The sequence below is a fragment of the Clinocottus analis genome, unplaced genomic scaffold (genome assembly GCF_023055335.1).
Source record: "Clinocottus analis isolate CAN_PGR_092001 unplaced genomic scaffold, fCliAna1.0.p SCAF_7, whole genome shotgun sequence".
Classification (NCBI taxonomy): domain Eukaryota; kingdom Metazoa; phylum Chordata; class Actinopteri; order Perciformes; family Cottidae; genus Clinocottus; species Clinocottus analis.
In genome coordinates this window covers 20,086,759-20,108,791 of record NW_027176229.1, presented here as the reverse complement: position 1 = coordinate 20,108,791, position 22,033 = coordinate 20,086,759, and the positions used below count along the sequence as shown (strand labels likewise).

The window sequence follows — 22,033 nt, the reverse complement described above, 5'->3', positions numbered from 1 at the left end:
ACGCCGTCTCCCGTTTCCACTCGGCCGCACGGAAAACTGCCGGTGTGCAGGAAACAAAAGAAATCTCTCCCCTGCAGCCCCCCCACTGCCCTCCAGCACCAGTCCTGGCTGCAGCGGTTGTGCAAGCTGTTGTATAAGGCAGCTGCTGGTATGAGCGGTATAAGGTCAGCGCCTGGAAAGAGCACGTGTCACAAGCACCATTATCTTGTAACTACTAAGCTCTATCTCTCCGTTTAATCGCTCTCTCTCTCTCGCTCTCTGCCACCCACATTTTTGCTCTCGACTTCTCTTTAAGTGTGTAACTGATGTCGTGCAACACTTCCCGATAGCCTTTATTGCGTTTTTATATCTACGCGATCTGTTGAAACTCCCCGCAGTGCCTCAGGTTCTGCAGCGTGCCAGAGGCCTGCGAGGATGCACACAGGAGGAGAAATGGCATTTCATGACAAGAGAGGATGAGTTTGCTTTCAATTGTTTATTCACCAAACATGAAATAAAATGAAAATAGTAGTACAATTCAAACAATGTCGCATATTTGAAAGTCTAAATCATCGCCCGTGAGCCCGCGGCGGCGGCGGCCTCAGACACGGCGCGCAATCGGGATTTGCAAGCAAAGTCTGTGCTTTAATCCAAGAAGTCCCCGGCTAGCCGCGCCGGGAAAGAAAAGTAAAGTCCACGTAGACATTTTCAGTCGCCCCTTTTCCGGACCAGCATCCTCCTCTCGTTGCCCTCTGACGAGATTGCGTCCACTTTCATAAGTCCATTTCTTGCAGAGTCTCTGTGACTTTGCTCCGCCTCTGCTCCCCGTCGCCTTCCTTTCTTCACCTCGGGCGCCGCTCATCATCTTTCCGTGCACTAATGCAGTACATCCCAAAAGTCCTTCTCAGTGTCCGGCGGGCTTTTTCACTCCACCCCACGGTCGCCTGACCCGGTCCACGCTTGACCCCCGCACTCCGGAAACCCTTTTCCTCAGGGTAACCCGGAACCAACACGCCGACCCAGAATGCACCAGAAGGTTGTGCTCTTTGCAAAGGGGGAGGGAGGAGGTGTAGGAGAGGTGAGGGTGAGGGTGAGGGGGGTAGTGGGGTTTACAGCCACATCCTCCTATTCCAGACATGTGAGGCAGAAAAGGCTCGACGCCCCGTCCCAACCCCGTCCCCAACCGAGGCCTCAGCTCCCTTGACTTTCTTTTCATCCTCATCGTCTTCTTCTTCTTCTTCATCATCATCGCCATCATCGTGTGAAGCGTTGTCGGTGGAGGGTCAACGTTCAGCGCTCTGGGAGCGTGATGGTGGGCACCCAGTCGTACACGCTGCGGCTCTCCTCGCAGAACAGACTCAGCTTGTCCAGAGCGGGGTCTTTCCACGGGTTTGCACTGGGGCTCTGCAAGAACACAGGGAAAAAAGAGAAGACATTTAGAGCCAGGACACCGGAGGCAGACATGCGCTGTGCAGACGAGGCAGTGTGACTCGACAGCGTGAGCAGACAGAGGCTGGGAAGTGATGCGTGCATGATTCACCGGCTGCCCGGAGAGGGAGAGAGAGAGAGAGAGAGAGAGAGAGAGAGAGAGTGTGTGTGTGTGGGTGCTTCCGGGTGGGGAACGTACCGTGACGAGGATGCAATGCGCGTCCTTGGGCTCGCCGGGCTCGCCCGCGCTCACGAGGTCGGCGAGGCGCTCGATGTCGTTGACGCGCACCACGTTGATGTCGTTGTCGAAGCAGAAGGCCTGGATGAGGGTGAAGTGGATCTGGAGCGCGATGTCGCACTCGTACTCCTCGTCGGTGGCGAGGACGCAGAACGCCACGCTGTCTGGGTCACTGTGGGGAGGAGGAGGAGGAGGAGGAGGAGGAGGAGGAGGAGGAGACGCGAACGTTACAACACATTCTCTTCATGCGTATATGCTTAGAATAACACATTTTAGAAAAAAGGACATTTGCAAGTAAACATTTCGTGGATTGCAATACTTACACATTCATGACTTTGGCAGATTCATAAACTCCAACTGTGAGGTACTCCTGCTTCTTAGCGGCCACCAGCAGCTCCTCCAGGGCTGCGCCTGCACTTTGCACCCTTGACAAAGAGAAACACGCACCGTTAGGGACACCGTGCACCAGTTTGCTGAACAAGACATTTAAGGCATTTGGTCCCCGGCTCGACTTGCGCGTCCATGTGTTCAAGAATTACCTGTCCACGGTGTCCATTGCGTTCTCTTGTCCGCGGATCTCTTCCAGAGTCATAGTTATAATCCAAGCGCGATCGGGGTCCGTTGCAGTGAAGTGGAGCGGCTGCGTGCGTTGCTGTCCGGGTGTGTGTGTGTGCGTGTGTGTGTCTAGAAGTCTCTTGCGTTATTCTGAGCTCGGAACAGGCGGTGGGTGGATTTATAGCAGATCAGCGTAGTTTCTCGGCAAGGGGCGGTCTTTTCCGCTCATGCGTCTCACCATTGGCTCACGGCATCCGGGAGAGGGAGAGAGAGAGAGAGAGAGAGAGAGAGAGTGAGAGAGAGAGAGAGAGAGAGAGAGGGGAGCAAAAGTCCCCAGGCAGTTACAACGAGCTTGTTGACAATCCCACGTGGGGCAAGATTACAACCTTTCAAGAAATACCCCCTCTCCCCCCCCTCTCTCTCCACCACCCACCACCGATTCCTCCTCGCCTTGTAAACATCCAACATCACCACATTGATCAAAACACCTAAAGTCCTGTTTACTGCAGATAGCGCTGGTCCCGTCACGTGGGTCTCCGAGTATGAAGGCTACATAATATTCTGGCATGGTGACGGTTGTATATGGTGACCTGGGCTTTTGGAGGATGGCACTGTGTTTTGGGCATCTCATCATCTTGTCTTTACTAGTGTCGTGTGTTTGCGTGTTGGTGGTCTCACCGTGTGGAGGTCACAGTTCACGCGCGCTGTTATTTAACACCTCATCGCGGAATACCAGGAAACCCAGCATGGCTTTGGTTCGTCGGTTGTATAATTGTTCAGCACCATGTGATGTTTTCCCATATATTCATGTACATAGCGGTCCAACAAGCCCCTCTACGGGTGATAAGAGTTATTGAATAGATACTAGTCGAAAGGGGAAGGAAAGTTATGGGGAAAAAACAACCCTGGAACATAATCTCTCCCATGATAAACTCTGGAATCATTTTGAGAGGACTGGACTTCCCCAGCGCGGGAAATCACGGCTGCATTCCGCTATTTATATCCTAACTAAACTTCCCCTCACGATGCATATATATATATATATATATATATATATATATATATATATATATATATATATATATATATATATATATATATATATATATATATATTCCCTTGCCCTCCATAAGAAACTTGTTGACGGTGCACCTGCACGCCCGCGCGCGCGCGCGTCAACATCAGCCGGTTACTTAACGCGTTGCCGTGTTTACAGTCTCCAGACACACAAGAGAGCTCCACGCAGAGCTGCAAGCGGTGTCCCGACAGCACCCCGGGGGAAGAAATACACAAATCGAGGGGCGAGATGTCTTGATTGACTGCGAGCTTGGCAGACGACCAAAAAGCAGCTCGTTGCGGGCACGCGCCACTTTTTGTTCTTTCCTTGGAAAGGGAGCTTTTTTTTTTTTTCTTGCTTGACGTGACGCGTGTCGCTTCTCCGTAAAGAAAGAGAGAGAAAAGACTTGTGTGTCCCCAAACAATGCGCACACGTCCTGCACCTGCCTGCGGCTGGGATGAGGGAGGGGGAGGTGTGTGAGTTTAGGGCCTATATGCGCGTGTGTGTCACACACACACCCTTTATGACTCCCCCTCGCGCCATTCAGTGCCCTGCGGCAGATGCTGGACAGATGCGCGTTGCCCCCTAAACCCTCCTCTCTCCAAAAAAAATAAATAAATAAACGCCACGCGCCACCGCCAGTAAAGTCTCTTTTCAGGCCGCTTGATGTTATCAGTGTGCGGGACTTTGTGTGTGTGTGTGTGCGTGTGTGTGTGTACGTTCAACACCGAAGGCTGTGCGTCTATACAGGTCTTAACACAGTGATCATGTCTCATGAAAATGAGAAAATAGTGCTGCACGCTTCCAATCTGTTGAAGGTGGGTTTGGTGAAATGATGAGTCGAATGATTAAAAAAAAAAAAAAAAAAAAAGCACGCTGTGACATGTATTGCCCACGAGACAACTGCACATGGACTTTATCGTGGAGCCGCTGAGAGAGAGAGAGAGAGAGAGAGAGAGAGAGAGAGAGAGAGAGAGAGAGAGAGAGAGAGAGAGAGAGAGAGAGAGAGAAAAAAGAGGGCGGACGTCGCCCCCTGCTGGTCGGCGAGGCAGTGACATGTCTGAACATGTTCCGTGACTCACGACTCCAAACCCCCACAAGCGTCGAGTCACCAAGTCTGTTGTCATTTGTATGGCTTCAGCTGTTCAGTCAGTGTGTATATATATATATATATATATATATATATATATATTATATATATATATATATATATTATATATATATATATATGTTGACGTGTATGTTGATTATATATATATATATATATATATATATATATATATATATATATATATATATATATATATATATATATATATATATATATATATATATATATATATATATATATATATATAGTATGTAAGCTGATGGACGGATCCCTGGCTGGCTGTGACGACCCCAATGGAGGATACATTAGTACACATCCTCTCTTGAAGGAGGTGACAAACTCCTAAAAGCGGTACTGGTTCTGGAGCTGTGGTGAAAGGGTTCCAGACTGTGGTTGGACCGGCGGCTCATGAGCACGAATGCATCTCAAAGGAAGTCACTTAAAATGTCTCTGTGTGCTAAATTAGACCGTCCTGGAAAAAGATTGTGGAAACCGCCACAAGCATCTTCATAACAAAGTGACTCAGCGATTCCTTCACCCAATAACACAGATCAAGAAACCGGCGTTCTGATTTATATATACATATATATATATAAAAGTTTATTAATATTATAGATGTCCGGACAGGTCTTTTACATAAAGAGTTCCAATGTACAGACACAATCATGTAAGCATATTCACATTTCATTCCTGGACTGTGCGTCAAATGTCAGTGCACTTGTTCAACATGATCAACGTTTAAAATCTCACCGACGGTCGATTATAACAAAAAGCAGGTCCAACACCATTAGGATTCCACGTACTGACGGTAACATGAGAAATAACAAGGAAAAATCATTTTTAAAAAAATGCCTCGCTGACAGAACAGTTCATTACATTTTTACTGCAACATCATATCTTATACAGAGATTTATAGCAAACCTTTTGTTCAGCGCACACAGGTGCTCAGGTATTTCTGTCCCATGAAGTTAGAAGAGGGGGGATCAAAGTGGTAATTTGCATTATGACGTTATATTTCTTGCTTTACTGTACAACATAAAAACAAAGCATTCAGCAGTTAAAAGAAAGAAAAAGGAGCATGGATACCCTTGTTACAAGGGAAATACTAACAAAACTTTACAATTCTTCTAAATGGCCAAATGTCCTGCAATGGCTTAAAGCATTACGGTGGTCAAACAACCACTTTTTTTTATTTTTTATAAATCAAGCAGCCTATTTTCTACTATGCGATGGATGTTTTCTGGCTGGTCAGTGGGCCCAAACGGCTGGGACTACTTAATTTCACGATTAGTTTACGATGGGGAAGTCATTCATGAGCAGCGAACGTTAATATTTAGATCTGCTGGAGGCTGATGAAGAAGAGTCAAGCAAAGAATTCGGCGATAAATAACAACGCCGTCAAGTAAAATGTCTTTTATGTCATCAGCAGCACATTGTCTGCTAAAAAAAAAAGAAAAAAAGAGAGCTCTCCTTGCTACTCAGGTTCGCCTCCAGTGGAAACGGCGTGTAGTTTATCGCGGCAATGTCCTAATTTTTAGGTAGTTTACTCTGCGAAAATATGCAATAATCTTTCTCCAGTTCTTTTTGCCTTCTTGAGTGCAAATTAAGTAACAGTAGTACATCAGAAAGTTGTTTAGAGGGGGACAAGCAGGGACAGAAAGACTGATCCTATATCATGATAATCACTGGTATGTTCCCTTTATCCTTTTGTAAGTTTAAGCTTCTCCCTTGTACCTCACACATCAGGACTATAGCTCCCTCTGCTGGGCACACCGAGCAACACCGCCGCACTACATCTCATCCGAGCGGTGCTGCTGAAGTATGACAGAAGGCGGGTTCCGGTCTATCCAGTTGTCCTTGGATCCCGTGACCTCGTACGCCACGGCGGACGCCACGGCGGCATCGACGGACGCTTCCTGCGAGGGCCCCGTTCCGCCGGGCGGCCCCGCCGTCATCTCCGCGGCGGCCTGGGCGGGGCCGGGGAAGTCCGCCGAGGAGTTGCTGCTGACTCCGGTTTCGGAGTCGGACTGCTCCACCCTCTGGTAGTCGGGCGTGTGGTTCTTCAGGCCGCCGGCGGCGAATATGGCTTTGGCGTTCTCCAACTCGGCCGGGGGCACCAGGAGAACGTCCTCGTCCTCGGGCTCCAGGTAGTATATGGCGTCCGTGCTCTCTGGTGGCAGCGAGCGCAGGGTACGGGAGATGACTGCAACGGTGCAACGAGAAAGGGTTACCAAAGCTGCACCGAGCGGAGTCAAAAACACACGCCAAGAACAAAAAAAACATGACAAAAGAGACTTTTAATTCTTATGCTGAGGCAACTTACCGGAGGAGGGTGTGTAGAGTTCCTTCTGTTCCCGGTTTCCCCCGAACGGATTGACTGACGGGAAGATGATGAGACAGAAAGAGAGCAGGAACACCTGGAGGGAACCCCCCAAGGAGAGCGTGAGGAAAAAAAAAAACAATACTGCAGCATGCCAAAGAACTTGACACTTCGTACGGGAGGGAAAAAAATGGCCGGCAGATTTACCATAACACAGGTGCTGGTCGTGCTGGGCTTCATTGTTGACATCTTCACAATCGACTGGAGCTTCTTCAGTTGCTCTATCAAGGAGCTGCGAGACGAGACGAGAGCAAATTCACCGTTAACGGCCGTCGGCAGAAAGAAAGGAAACACTCCCTGGATATGCGTTATCACTTATTAATGCAGACGAGATCACGCTTACATGTTCTGTTTGTGGAGCATTTGGACTTTCTTCTGTAGCTCCAGGTTGTGTGCGGTACAGATGGCGACCCTGTGAAAGACATTGATTCAGTAATTAGGATACTTATCCAAAAGTGCAATAAAATGTGTAAGTGTGTGTTTTCTAGCTCGATATGAGTAGCTGTTATGAGAGGAAAAAAAAAAGTCTGGTGACTGTATGGTTGCATAGATTAATAGCTTTTTCAATTAGTTGATCAATGGAACAATCGACTGGCAACTATTTTGATGTTGAAATTAGTAATTTTCTTGGCAGAAATAGAGAGCACACCCTTGTTTCTAAACATGTCTGTACCGGTGGTCATCACATTAAATTACTTTCTCATCGATAGTCATTTCCGCCTCTTCTTCTCACCTGTTTTCCAGTCCGTCAACATACACCTTCTTCTTCTTGCGGCTCTCCTGAGCAGACTGCTTGTTGCGGATCTTCCTCCTGACCCTCTTCAAGGTCCTCTCCTCCGCCTGTTACACAAATAGAGCGCTTTCACCACAGTGTTGACATAACAATGTACGTGTGTATATGTGTGTGTATATATATATATATATATATATATATATATATTTGAGCAGCTATGCCGCATACAGAAAATCAATTTTCCCAATCAAAAAAATATTAAAAATACGTAAATAATGTGTAAACATTCACAACATATGGCAGATGTTCTCATTCAGAAGAGTTTGCAGTCAATCAGCTCAAACAAGTAAACTTTTTTTAGTATAAATTACCTTTGTGAGCGGCATGTGTGTTGGAATAGTTGCTCCCTCTTTCCCCAAAAGTCGCTTCTCCTCCTCGGTGAGCACAATCTCTTTAAACATGAACTAAAAAGGGGGGAATGATATTTTAACCTCCTGTACAAGATACTGCTACAATTGCAACATGCGAAGAATCAGCAGATAATGTCACAAGCAGCGCAAATGAGGCGTTTAAAAGGTGGACAAGTAGGAGAACTGACCTGGTCTGCTGGAGTTGAATCCTCTGTTGAGTCCTCCTCTATGTCCAAAGTGCAGGGCAGCTCGTCTGTGAAGTCCTCCTCTATGTCATCATTCACCAAATCGTCTGACAGGAGAGAAATATACCTTTGAAATTAACTTAATCTGCCCATTTGTTGATGACGTACGCAGCATCCCTCTCGCTGAATGGGCACTCAATGCATGCTGGTTGTAGGTATTCATCAACGGGTTGGATGAGTTACAAAATATGCTTTAGCCCAGTGATTTTTTTCAAGTGTGCCATGAGAGATCGTCAGGTGTGCCGTGGGAAAAATGTCCACTTTTATTTAAAAATCGGTCCAAAAAAAAAATTATTTAGTTGCAACAAATAATTTTCCACTGTTGAGCGACTGAGCCTGTAATAAAGTGACCGGCCATGTCATGAAATACTCTTTCATGCCAGTAGGTAGCGCAATAATTACTGTTCATATATGCTGCATTATGCTCCTATGTGACATTTTGTAACTTTTTGTGTTGTTGGTGTGCCACAGGATCTTTTTTATTGTAGAAAATGTGCCGCAGCTTAAAAAAAGGTTGAAACACACTACAGAACTTATAAATGACATCAAAGTCCAGTCGGTTCTTGGACTTAACATACCCAGATCAATGAAGACATCTGTGTCCAGATTCTCCGCCCTCACACTCTGCAGGACGTCCCCGTCCCCGTCGCCGCCCTGCAGCAGAGAGTAGCTGTGGTCCGCCTGCACGGTCAAAACCTCCAGGCTCTCTGTCTGCATCTCTCCAGGGGCCAGAGCCGGGTCCGAGTGCACCGGGCTGGGCTGGCAGTAGCGTGGACTGGGCACCACATCACTATCGCTGCCCTGGGGACTCGGGCATCCCAGGTGGTTGTTGTTTCCAACCCCAGTGCTGCTGTCGTCAGAAATGCCGCTGTCGCTGCCCAGGGGAGAATGAGAGGGGCCGATGGCCTCCATGTTGTACTCTCCCTCCAACAAGCTGGACAGAAAGTCCTCCGTTTCCATTCCTGTCAGCATCTGGGAGAAAACAAAATACAGAGTGAGTCCTCCAAAAATAAACAGGAACAATGTGGGTTAATGGCGCCTCGGTAAACAATTGGGCCGACTTTGTCCCGAGTGCATATGAACTCTCACCTCTTGCTCCGACAGCCAGGATTCAATGAGTCCGTTCTCATCAGCGAAGAGCGGCTCGGTGGACCCATCGGCTCCGTCGTGGAACAGCAGCCCCATCAGGTCGGTTCCATCCATGTCCGCAAGGTCCTCAGTGGCTGACATCTGTAGCAACACAGCAGCATGCAGACCACAGCATTAGCATTAGCAACTACATCTATGCACACACAATATCGGTACGATAAGACAAGCATGACATCAGACCAAATGTTGTCTGGGAATGGGTTTTGCAATTAAATGTTGTTTTTCCGTTTGTTTGTTTTTTTCCTCATGGGTTGCATACCAGTTAAGTAGGCCTGGAAACTATTTTCAGGTTAATCAGTTAGTTTATATAAAAAAAAAAAAAGTTTTTTTTTTAAAATATAGCCTTTTTCAGTTTTAAAAAATATATATATATATATATTTGTAAAAATATCTTTGGATTTTTAAAAAAAATAATTTAAGATGCCATCCCATTTTCTGAATTAATTGGACAAATTGAAATTATTGATACTTTGACTGAATCTCATATACAAATAAAACAGTAATACAAAAAAAAATATTGATATGAATAAAATAAATACATTTCAGATTTTGAGTCAAATATTTTTATATAGAAAAAAAATCTCCCTGCTATAAAATGGGTCCCATTATGACGACAGAAATGTCCACAGTGTGTCTGATTCCTCGGCTCTGTTCTGCAGCTTGATCTCCATGTGGACACTGTTTAGACTGGAAGCAGTTCAGCAGCCACAACAATTAAAGGGTGCGATCTCAAGTGACACGTTGCACTGTCAAGGAAGCTAATAACAGACATACTGAAGTGCCGCGTTGACATTGCATCATTGCCACGCTCCCATAATGACCTCATCTGTTTTAGTGAGCCCCGCCCCCACGTGTCTTTGTCGAGAGATCTGAATACAAAGTCGAGGGAATCAAAACAAATAAGATGTTTAGCCTTTAATTTATTCCGGGGAAGGGATGTGTACATGCTGAGATGTTTGCTGCGGTAGCAAAAAGGAAAGAGAAGAAGAAAAACGTGAATACGGACACGGATGTTGGGTTTCTTTGTTGTCTTGCTGCAGAATAAGAGCATTGTCTTGTTGAACATGTCAGACCAAATGACCTAGATAGTGCACCAGCGGCGGACACACACGAGCAATGGGATTTATTAGCATTTGATTATTATTATTATTATTTTTTACCGAGAAAGGCTCCAACAGCAGAAAGAAAGGAAAATGTCTTAAGGCCAACAAAGACGAGCCAGCTGGTGTTAGCGTTAGCTTAATAATGCTTCCACGATCTTTAACGGTAAGAGAGGGCGTGGTCCCTCGTGACATTACATTAAAAAAACACACACACTAAAGAAACATTACACGCAGTTAATGTCGACGTTATTTGTCTCACCGTTCGACGACAGGCCAATAAATAGCATTCGAGTGAGTGTTTGGGTTTCTCCGCTCCGCGTCTTCTTGCTGTTGGTCGTCTCCTGTCACAGAGCTTCTTCCTGAAACTAGCCTCCAACGAGGCAGAAATTGCGTCATCGCGTACGCTCTTTACGCGATGACGCAATACCCGGATACGAGGACGCGAGCTGCTTCGGGGACTCTGGGTAGTGTCGTCATTATGGAAGCCCATTTTTACCAGTAAAATAACTTAAATGATGAGATAGCAAGTCATAACTATGAGATAGAAATAAAATTATGATATAAGAAAGTTATGATTATGAGATTGAAAGTCGAAATTATGATATAGAAAATCGAAATTATGAGATAAAGTCGAAAATATGAGATAGAAAGTCGAAATGATGAGAGAAAGTTCTAATTTTGAACTTAAAAAAAAATTCAATAATGTATTCAAAACAAAAATAAGTGTATGACACATTTTTGGCGGTTAAATATGTTAATGCCGTCACTTCAGTGACACAGTCATGTTGTAAGCAAGAAGAAAAGGCAGCCGGTATTAGAATATATTGTAGAAATATTACTATATTGCAAGGTTACTGTATTACATACCTAATTTACTCAGGTTCACATTATATTATTGTGAAGCCTTTTGTAAAGTGAATGTAATATGCTTTGTACTTTAAGTCAGCCTCTTCCCTCTGTGGCTTAGTAGTTCAGAAGACACGGTTTAAAACTGTTTTCTTTTGCTTAGTGTAATTTTTCAAACGGCACAACCTGGCAGAGTTTATTGCTCTTATACCGCTATAAGTATGTTTTACATAACTGTATTTTTTTCAGATGCCGATTTTGTAAAATCCTGCAGAAATTTTATACAATAAAGACCTGCTCGTGATGCCAGTGAAAACAACGTCAGCGATACTTTAATAATTACTCGCACAATAGCAACGGATGCTCAAAAGCATCAGAAATATTTTTTTGAATTTATTTCAATCAACACATGAGCATAAACATGACATTAGATAATAATACAAAATTATAATAAGTACTGAAACTCATACTGAAAATGTCTGAGTTTATTTTGAAAATGTATTTTGCCACATAAACAACAAATAACTTTGGTGGTTGGTGTTTGTAGTTTCTTGAGAGTTGTCAGCTTATTCAGGCCACGGGCTCATCACATAATGCAAAAAGTGAAATCTCTACTCATGTCATCAGAAAATCATAAGAAGTATAATAATGAAACCAAGTCTGGCTGATTTCACAACATGAAAGAAAACCAAGGCGTCAAAGAAAAGTGCAATTGAACTCGAAGACTCCACGTTTCATGTTTGGACTGCATGTTTCACCACTTTATCACCTCAGCATATTTTTTGTGGATGTCCAACTCTTTTCCTTTTAGATGTATGCTACATTGATTTCTCTTATAGGGCTTATTGGTGTTTTACAGCACAACCGAGCATAGAAGTTGCGTATAGGCTATAAACATCTGGCCTGCTTGAACCAAATAAAAAAAGTTTGCCATCTTATCATCATCATGTTTACTCAAACCAATTATACTTCATGACATTTTCACATCTCATCAGCAGTACAGGTCCCTGCCCAAAAGGGAGACACTAGTGATTCAGCTGCATCGACATTCTCACAGAGACTAATATTACTTACTAGAAGAAAGATACTAAAGTAAGAAATCCCAGATTTCAGAAGCTCAGTGGGCTTTTCAACCGTGACTTAAATTCTAACTGCTGGACTGAATAGCACTAATAAAGTCCATGCGATCTCCACCGCTGACTATAAAGCTAATTAATCCCCAGAGCGAAGCAGAGCGCTTTGTCACAGAATCACACAGAGTTTGGACGTGTGCCTCAGGCTGCGGTACACTTTCAGCCGTTCCTTTTTACTCGTCGCGGGCGGTGCGACGGCCTGCGTGACGGCGGGCGCCCGCTCGGCCGCCCGTTTCTTGTGAGCGCGGTGCAGCAGGATCCTGTAGCACCCCGTGATGGAGCTCCTGCAGTCTTTCCCCTGGTTGTTGAGGATGTGCTCCGCGCTGATGCCCAGCGTCTCCAGCGCCGCTTTCACCTCCACCTCTTCGCCCCCGAGTTGGGACGGATCGCTCTCCGCTAGGTAGGACGGGTCCAGTTTGAAGGACTCCATGGCACGCGGGAAGTCCACGGGGAGCAGCCACTCGCAGCCCATCATCTGCTCCACCGTGCAGCGGTCGGATGGTACGGGCTGGAGGATTCCCCTGATCAGCCTCTGGCAGGCCTCGGGCACCCACGGGGGCAGGATGTAGGCTCCCTCCAGGATGCACCGCTTCAGTTTGGCCACGGTGTCGGCCCTGAACGGCATGGTGCACGTCACCATGAAGAACAGCATCACCCCCAGGGCCCAGATGTCCACGAAGACGCCGACGTAGTGCTCGTCCCGGAAGAGCTCGGGCGCCGCGTACGGCGGCGAGCCGCAGAACGTGCTCAGAGTCTCGCTGCGGCGGCTCAGCGTGCTGAAGCCAAAGTCCCCCACCTTGACACACGAGCTGCTGGTGTAGAAGACATTTTCGGCCTTCAGGTCCCGGTGGATGATGTTGTTTTCATGCTGTGGAGAAAATGAGGAGGAACTGCGGTATGTCAGGGTCGGGTAGGGCGAGGAGGACATTTGAAGCCTCCAGTGTGCAAAAGCGCCGACAACGGACGTTTTGACATTAACAACATGTTGCATAGATTCTGGATTTGTCAAGCTTTATACATGTTTGGGGGTGAAATGCAACATTAATAGACATTGTTGCCACTGAAATTCTACTGATCCATCAAAGCTGCTTCACGGATACATCTCTAGACATTCTTTTTATAACCCTTTATGATCCCTCATACATACATATTAACACAACAGTTTGATTACATCATCTATCGTGGAGTTTAACATGACCTTTCTGGACTCACCATGTGCTTCACAGCAGAGAGGATCTGAGCGAAGACGATCTTGCTATTGGTGTCAGAAAGTTTCCCCTCTGTCGAGATCTTGGTGTAGAGCTCCCCTCCCCCTGCGTACTCCATCACCAGGTGTAACCGTGATAACGTCTCTACCACCTTAAAAAAAAAAAATGCAATCGTGTGACCAGAACATCAGAGTTACTCAGGATCATATCAGATGCCGATAACGTTCAGATATGAATCAACGGGCGGCGTGTTCGGGTCAAACCTCATAGAGGCGAATGATGTTGGGATGGTGCAGCTTCTCCATGCTGGAGATCTCTCTGGACAGCAGCCGCTGGGTCTTGGGGTCCAGCTTGGTTTTGTCGAGGATCTTTATGGCCACTTTGTCTGGAGACGCCGAGGAGGAGGAGGTCAATGATGGCTGAGAAACTACTTTGTGCAGAAATATATGCTTATCTATTACTTAAAATGGATTGAAACGTTGATTTAAATGCTCACGATGACTTAAAAAAAAAATCCCACTTTTCTGAGAAATGGAGCTTTACATGTGATACATGCAGATAGAGAGAAGATGGGAGCCTTGTTCAACTTAACAAGGGTTAACACGAGACACACCAGGAGTGCAGCATGCTGCGTTAGCGACATCGTCCGTTACCGCCTCGCGGATTGTACAGCCAAATAAAGATCGGGAACACTTTGAATGTATCAAATTCATACAACTGATATCACTGCTGTATTTCTGTTAAATGATTCACTACGACGAAGGAAAGTTAAACGGACCGCAGGTAACTGAATACAGAAAAGTTCTTAAGAGGCAAAATGGTGTTGAGATATCTAATTGTGTGTCACTATGCATTATTCAGGCTGGTATTAGGCTCCCTTTCAGCTGTGACATAGCTTTCAATAGCAGCATTCACAATGCATCACAGCTCATATTGGTTGAGGACGAAGCGATACCACTTAAACACACACACACAAACACACACACACGCACAGCATGGCACAGACAGGCAGACACAGTACATATATAACCCAGAAGATATTGAGCGCACACACACAAACAGAAACACACAGTCAGAGCTCCCCACTCCACCCTCTCCTTAGCCTTTGATGAGGCATGCAGCAATTTCAGCCGTCGCTAAGGAAACTGGAGAGCGCTAATCAATCCATCAGTTCAAGGGCAGCAGGCAGTCTGTCTCTCCGCGGCTGAATCAGCCCTCCGGCCGGGCATTCGCTCCAAAAGGACACACTTGTTAGTGTCGCAGCCCATTGATGGAGACAAATCACCGGCCAAATCATCACTTGAATCTAACACAATCCAAAAGAGCCAACGGGAGGTTAGCCAAGAGTCTCGTCATTAAAAAAAAAAAAAAAAAGATTATTTTTTTTTAGTGAATGCCTATAAGTCTCCTCTCTCTCACCATAGACATAGCATTACAGTGCGGAGAGGGTGCGTACTTGAGTGCAGGTGTTTCAGCACTTTCCTACCTTTGGTGAGCGCGTGAATCCCCAGCTTGACGTGCGAGAAATTCCCGACGCCGATCTCTCCCCGAATTTTGTAGAAGCCGATCCGTCTGCCCACCGTCAGCTCGCGGACCACCCTGTGACCGGATCACACAGCAGGAGATGTGACACCGGATATTCCATGTACTACAGCTGCTAATTATTCAAAAAAATACAATAAAAATACAACAGGTTGACCCCTCTTGACCCCCACCTATACCTTTCATCCTGGCACATGTCCAGGTTCAGCCTCTCCAGCGGCGTGAGGCGGCGGATGGTGGCTCCCTCGTCATCTGTGTTGATGTCGGAGCTGTCCTGGCGGCTCCAGCGCGCAAACCTCTGGCCACCGCTGACCACGGCCGCGCCTCCGGCCAAACCTCCTCCTCCTCCTCCTCCTCCTCCGACAAAGTCTCCGTTCGACTCCCCGTTCTCGGCCCCGGAAACTGAGACGCTCCCAGCGGTGCTCGCTGCCCCTGGGCCCTTAGCGCCTGCTGTCCTGGCCCCGGCTTCGGCCCCTTCGGGGCTGCTCTCGGACGGGCAGACAGCAGTCATCCTGTAAGGGCCTCCCAGGGGGCTCAGCGGGGGGGCTTAGCTCATGGCTGGTGGTGGTGGAGGACTGCACGCCCAATGAGGAAAACATATAGTATTGTTGTAGCATAGCTCAATAATTGATGCTCCTATTATTATGCCAGTGTGTGTACAATTGACCTTTTAAACTAGAAGGCATCGAATAGGCTTCCGTTTAACTGTATCTGTATCACACATTGATTTGAAGCTCACAACAATATATGATCTATTTTTCTTGTCTCAACATATATTAGCAATATAAATGGATTTGCAAAAGTTGAATCGGTAGGAGCATCACACAATTCACAGGTGATATTTCTATCATGGATCCAATAGAAAAGTTGATCTGGAGCAAATTCAAATGGTCCAAAACCCCTGACTTACCTTCCGATGTGTGCGCCATTTAGAAGGTCAATTACTTCAGTGTCTTTATCTCATAGCCGTTTAGACAACGGGGAAACGGGACACAGCCTCCGGTCCGAGGACCCGAGCGCATGCTGCATCCAGACTTTCCTAAATCTGCGGCAGCTGCAAAATGGTCCGCTCCCCAGCGTGATGTCACCGTGTCACCTGACGCCGGATGGACACGCGGCCTCGCTGCGTTTCAAATAAAGTCCAGCAGTCAAAGCCTGAGTTTGTTTCCTGGTGTGCAGCCGTCAGAGGGAAGGCGCTGAGGCTGGAGATCCGGCCGACCGTTCGGTTCCATGCTCCCTGGTGTCTCTCTCGTGCTCGAAGAGGTCCGCGGCGCTTTAATGGGCTCTGTGAGGCTTCAGGGTATAAATAGGCCACAGGTTGAGGAGGAGCTGGACGGGGCGGGGGGGGGCGGTTGGAGGAGAGAGGCTGAACAGATGATAGTGTCAGGGTGCCGCCAGAGAGACAACCTGAGGAGAGACACACAAATACATGTTTATGTTGAAATTGGTGCACATGCAGCCCTCCCTTTCCTTAGTTTTATTATCTAATGATTGCACTTTAATTGTTTTCATGGCAATTTTGTAGATCTTTTTTGTTTTGGCGGGCGCTGAACATCGGTCTAAAACTTTTTCCACCCACAACATGTTAAAGAGTTTGTGTTATACACGTCAACAAAAGTGCAGCATTGTCTTGAGCGTCTCTGTGTATCGTATTTCGTACTTTATTTAGCGCTGGAGTCCCACGCGTTGCCATGAAAGCCACAATAAACAAATCAGAGATCCGACTCATCACTTTCTACCTCCAAGAAGAAACCCGCGACCAAACTTATTCCACTTCGAATGAAGAGCGTGAGTGATGACTGTCACTCCTGTGTGCGGTGTGTGCGTGAGGTGTGTGTGTGTGTATTAGTTTGTAATGAGGTGATAATTGCTCGTGCTCAGAAAACAAACCCTAACAATGTCCCGAGAGATGCAACAGAAAGGGTGGCGCTGAGTTGAAGGTGAAACACGATTTCGCAGACATCTCTGTTTTCTATAATGAGAAAAAGCTCAGAAAAAAACTAGGTCTTCGTCTTTTGAAGTCAATTGTTCAACTGACACCTGAGCTGAAAAGATAAACTGTCACCCAAGTATTATAAATTGTTTATTTATAATACTTGTTTTGAGCTTGTTTCTTTTTTTTTTTTACTATGTCTTTTTGCACTTTACCCTCTGCTGTTGTAATCCTGTAAATTTCGCCACAGTGGGACAAATAAAGGTTTATCTTATTTTATCCACACAATAGCAAGGATGCAGTGTTGAATTGGTGAAGCTTGTGTTTTTAATGGAACAAAAATACCTCACTTACTAAAGTGATCAAGTTCAAAATGGATATTAGTTAGATTCTGTGAAAAAAAACACATTTTCCTTTCACTAAGACACAAAACGCGGTGCTGCAACGAGCTGCAAAGTGCTGCAAAGTGCTGCAAAGTGCTGCAAAGTGCTGCAAAGTGCTGCAAAATTGTAATGAAACAATCTACAGAGGATCCAGTTTTACAGTTTCTACCTTAATTAAGGCCGGAGCAGAAAGGGTTCACTTAGTGGAACATGGTGCTTCGGGAGGCGTTCTCTCATCCATCTCAACGGCAAGATGAATGAATCGATATTAAAGCCTCGCTATAGGAAATCAAAGCGATTGTCTTTTGTGAGGCCTCCTAGTCTCCTGGCCTTCAAACACCTTCCTGCCGGGGCGCCATGAATATCTAGGCATTGATCTCAGGCCGCCTAAAAGGACTCGCTAAGAGCGGAGAGGCTTCCACTTTACAGCACAAAGAGCAGAGCCCCTGAACGCCGCACCAGCCTTTAACATTATGCAAATGAAGAGACTAAAAAAGGACAGCCACGCATGAGATGAACACATCCGTTAAGAGCAGAGCGTTTAAGAAGTCTGGGACTCAATGCTCATCGGGAAACTGTATTTTACAATCTTAAATGTTCCCCGATGAGGAAATAAGGATTGCTTAATGTGTCTCGGGATATGTCACAGACGCCCGTCCCCTTTCTCCAACTCGAGTTGCTTCCAGGTTCCCTTTTACCCCGTTGCTCAAACTGCACAACGAACAACTTTTCTGCTGCTCAAAGGTCAAAGCAGTTGTCTGAACAGCGGCTCACTTATCTGTAACATCTCGCTCAAACAAAGATTAAAAAAACGCATCTCTAATCTCCTTCTTAAGCTCTTTCTTTCTTTCTCTGCCACAATATTAATGCCATCATGGGCAGCAATCTGCACCGGCTGTGGCTGGTTTCAGAAAGCAGGTTCAACAAACTCTGAGCCTGAACCCTGGACTCTTGAGTTGATGGACCCCGACATGTTTTCAGTTGCAGAACAGCTGATCGCAGTCAAGCCTCAAACCCTGAACCCTAAAAGGAAATGTTTGATGAATAAATCTGTGTAAAATAGTCTCTGCTCGCATTCCTCTGAATTAATGTGATTTCATATTCCATCTTTCAACCATTTGATTCCATTGCAGAGATATTAATGCATGCTCTGTCGAGCTTAGACATTTCAGATATCTAAGTGGATCTCCTGAACTGCATGAAGCGGTGAGCGTCTCCACAGAGGGGACAACGGACGAGTCAGTTAGTTACCCAGATTGCTTTGTGCCGTGCTTCCCATGTACAACAGAGCTACCTGGTTGCTTGGTGATGAACATTGGCCGCGGTGTTTGTTTGTCACGCTGAGGCTTGGGCACACAGTGTCATGTCGACAGCGCCGCGGCGCTGCATTGGGCCGCAGGGTGTGTTCGTGATGTGCTTGTGCAGACTGACGGATTTATACGCACGCCGCGAAAAAAACGACCGACGGAGCAGGAGATGGCACCAGTGGAAGAATACAAAATAAACTCAAATACAGCGCCTTGCATTCAACACAGTTTCTAGTCCCACGTTAGCTTAATCATACTTAATTTCCCAAGTCTACATTGGCAAACATGGGCCTCTATCTTCATGACGATTGTTGGCTTGAGATTGCAGATACAAACAGCCAAAGTGAGTTTCCTCCGCAGGGTATAGCCGGGTTCACCTATTTCTGGGCACATCCAAATGATAGGAAACCCTAGGGTATATATACCCAAGACGAGCTGAGGATATTATTTATCTCATCTGGCTCGGGAACGCCCCGGGATCCTAAAGTACTGAGCTGTGAAACGTTGCGACCACGGCTCCAGGATAAGCAGCAGAGAACACATGCAGTTCACAGAGCACATCGAAAAAGCCAGACAGTCAATCACTTGTCTGAGGATCCCTAAAGAGAAGGCGGAGGGTTCGCCTTAGTGCACTTTGCTGCTGACACACTGGCATCAGCAGCCTCTTCACACGCCGACAATGAACAGAATAAAAACGTTAGAGCCTTTCCCCACCAGCTGTGGATCAAGAATTAGACCCATGAGCGAGATGAAACATCTGTTTTGTAGCAGGAAAAAAAAAGCCCCTTACTTTGCCTCCCTTTTCGCTCATTCCACCATGTGCTTGTGTCACATTCTCCTTTTCACTGCCTCCATGCATTCAAGCGCAAAGACGACGCACACGCACACACACACACACACACCGCTGCGCGTGAGCTCTCTCCACACAAAGCTCCCCACAGTGTGTTAATTGAGACGCGCGGCTGACGAGAATAAAGAGCTCAACAGTGAAAGAGCTGCGACAATGAGGACTTTACACGAGGAAGAGAGAGGGAAGGCCTCCTTAAATATATGGGGCAAATATTTCACATTTCCAAAAGAGAGAAAAAGAGTCTGACCTCTAAAAAAAGTACTACACACTCTGTTATTCCCAATAGGTGACAATGCAGAACCTGAACTACAGCTCCCAGTACGTCTTGTGGAGAGAGACCTCTTGGGTCATAGTAACCATGACAAGTGTATGCAGGGAGTCAATACACATAATGTGGGGACACTTTAAATCCTCCTGCCTGTAAAAATCTATTCGGTCAATAACTTCTTCCCGCTTTAAAGAGCCATCTGTGTGAGCATTTTGTTCAGTGTCAGCGCTTCAAAGGGGTTTGCATCAAAGCAAGGACACACAAAGCGCCATGTTTCATGTGCTCTGACTGATTGGCCATCAAAAGAATTCAAATTTAAGAACAAATTGCATTCAGGCGGAAGTAAACTACCCCCCCCCCCCCCCCCCCACACACACACACACACACAGAGATAAGAATGAGTGGAAAACATTACCTAATCAATTAAAGTTCAACTGCCTAATTTAGAAGAAGGTCAAAAGACACTTAGCTCATATAATTAAAGACAACTTGGAGCATTCAGGTGGCTCAGCTCGCAAAGGCATGCAGTGTAGTCTCTCCATGAACATGCAAATAAAGTGAATACATAATGTGAACCCTCCTCTCCTTTCTTTTAAGCCACATGCAAGTGTCTTGTAAATCTAATAGTTTGTGTAAATCATTCAAATTGCGCGCGCAACAGCCGGGTGACGCATTGTTTTGCACTTCTTTTTTTTAAATTTTTTAATCACAAGTGATGCAATAACACTAAAGTGAAATACAATTTAATAAATGCACCCCGAGATTATGGGATAATATTCCCGGCCCATGGCATGAAGGCTCGGCCACCTCCAGAGGATTAAAAAAGGTACTGTCGCCTCTGTGATGTCGTTGAAATGTTGTTGCAAAAAAAAAAAATACATTACAAAAAACCCTTCCAGACACACAAACCTGCTTCGAGTAAAGGAACCGTGCATTCATTCAGGGATTTGTCCGTCGGCGTTATAAGTTGCAGTCAACAGTTAAACACCTCCTCGCAGCCAGCAGGCCTCCACACACACGAGCCGCCGGCGCAGTTCTCTCCACAATCCCCGTTAAGCCCGGAGAGACCCTCCACCTGAGAGAGAGTGTGTGTGTCAGTGTGTGTTTTACCTGATTATCCTCACGAGCCCCGCGGCGACGGGCTTCACCGACCCCGCTGTGACGTCGTCTCCGTGCGGCAGCCCCGGTGACACTGAGCTGCCCGGTTCCGCAGCAGCAAACAGACCAACCCGCCGGTTCAGTCCGCTGTGGAAGGAAATCCTGCTTGTCTGGCGGCTGAGACGAGCCAATGGGCGGCGGACTCGGCGGTCGAGCGTGCGTCCCCTCGTCCAATCGGAAGCGAGCATCGCTTTGGCGTGGTTTTCAGCACCAGGAGCTGTCCCGAAGAAGCAGGTGGCGGCGTAACCTAACCTGCGGTCACCTGCCGGGCTACTTTGGCACAGCAGAGGTTCAAGGTGAGGTCAGGGGACCGGCGGGAGGCCCGTGACAAAGAGGTGTCCGTGTCTCGAGCCCACTATTGGTGTTTATGTGTGTGTCCGTTTTGATATGAGTCAGACTAAAACACATCCAGGTCCACTGAGCATCTTACAGGTCTTTCGTCTGAATGCTGTGTACTTATTAGGAGAGGAAAAAAAAAACACTTAATGGTGTTCCAAGCAATAAAACCATCAAGTGAAGTGGATGCGAGAAGCAGGTCTGGAGATAATTGTGAAGAAACACAGACAGACCGACATGTTCCTTACTTTTACAGCTTAGTGGCCTCCAACTAGCGAGGTCAAAAAGGAGCATCCACTTTCAACGCATCAAATATGGATCAGAGTGTAAATATCTTATGTGCAGATTCTTGACAGTCACAGGCTTGCTATTATACGATGATACACACAGATGCTGCAAACACTGAAGTGGCAGAGAGATGATTGTGCAATGTTAACCCCTGGGATTCCTCATCAATCAGTACAGCAGATGAAGCCTCTTGGTTGAGTGGCGAATACATCTACCACTCTACAACTAACAGTTCAGAGTATTTTATTTATTTGTTAAAAAAAAAAAAAAAAAGCTTCCAAAATGCATTAATCTGCATTTGAACCAACTTTCTCAAAACTACATGGATCTTTGTTCTCCACTTGGGGGCAGTGAAAACAAGCTGAGGCAGCAACATTGGCAGTGAAGTGGTCA

The 22,033-nt window shown here is 46.3% G+C and overlaps 3 protein-coding genes across 3 annotated transcripts; all 3 read right to left on the bottom strand.

Moving 5' to 3' along the window:
• Window positions 1-460: 460 nt before the first annotated feature.
• Window positions 461-2,370, bottom strand: gadd45ga (growth arrest and DNA-damage-inducible, gamma a). Its single transcript, XM_068566720.1, has 4 exons — window positions 2,185-2,370; window positions 1,969-2,070; window positions 1,607-1,817; window positions 461-1,383 (listed from the first exon to the last, which is right to left on the bottom strand). Exons 1-4 carry the CDS (start codon window positions 2,235-2,237, stop codon window positions 1,270-1,272), a joined length of 480 nt encoding a protein of 159 aa, XP_068422821.1. The 5' UTR covers window positions 2,238-2,370; the 3' UTR covers window positions 461-1,269.
• Window positions 2,371-4,964: 2,594 nt separating this feature from the next.
• On the bottom strand, window positions 4,965-10,753 carry creb3l3l (cAMP responsive element binding protein 3-like 3 like). The gene is made up of 10 exons (XM_068566896.1): window positions 10,648-10,753; window positions 9,226-9,366; window positions 8,715-9,108; window positions 8,080-8,183; window positions 7,853-7,945; window positions 7,482-7,588; window positions 7,092-7,160; window positions 6,896-6,980; window positions 6,692-6,785; window positions 4,965-6,571 (listed from the first exon to the last, which is right to left on the bottom strand). Exons 2-10 carry the CDS (start codon window positions 9,364-9,366, stop codon window positions 6,159-6,161), a joined length of 1,500 nt encoding a protein of 499 aa, XP_068422997.1. The 5' UTR covers window positions 10,648-10,753; the 3' UTR covers window positions 4,965-6,158.
• A 952-nt stretch (window positions 10,754-11,705) lies between these two features.
• nim1ka (NIM1 serine/threonine protein kinase a) lies at window positions 11,706-21,082 on the bottom strand. Its single transcript, XM_068604368.1, has 7 exons — window positions 20,969-21,082; window positions 16,028-16,524; window positions 15,297-15,692; window positions 15,062-15,174; window positions 13,839-13,960; window positions 13,580-13,726; window positions 11,706-13,235 (listed from the first exon to the last, which is right to left on the bottom strand). Exons 3-7 carry the CDS (start codon window positions 15,626-15,628, stop codon window positions 12,477-12,479), a joined length of 1,473 nt encoding a protein of 490 aa, XP_068460469.1. The 5' UTR covers window positions 15,629-15,692; window positions 16,028-16,524; window positions 20,969-21,082; the 3' UTR covers window positions 11,706-12,476.
• Between the last annotated feature and the right edge of the window lie 951 nt (window positions 21,083-22,033).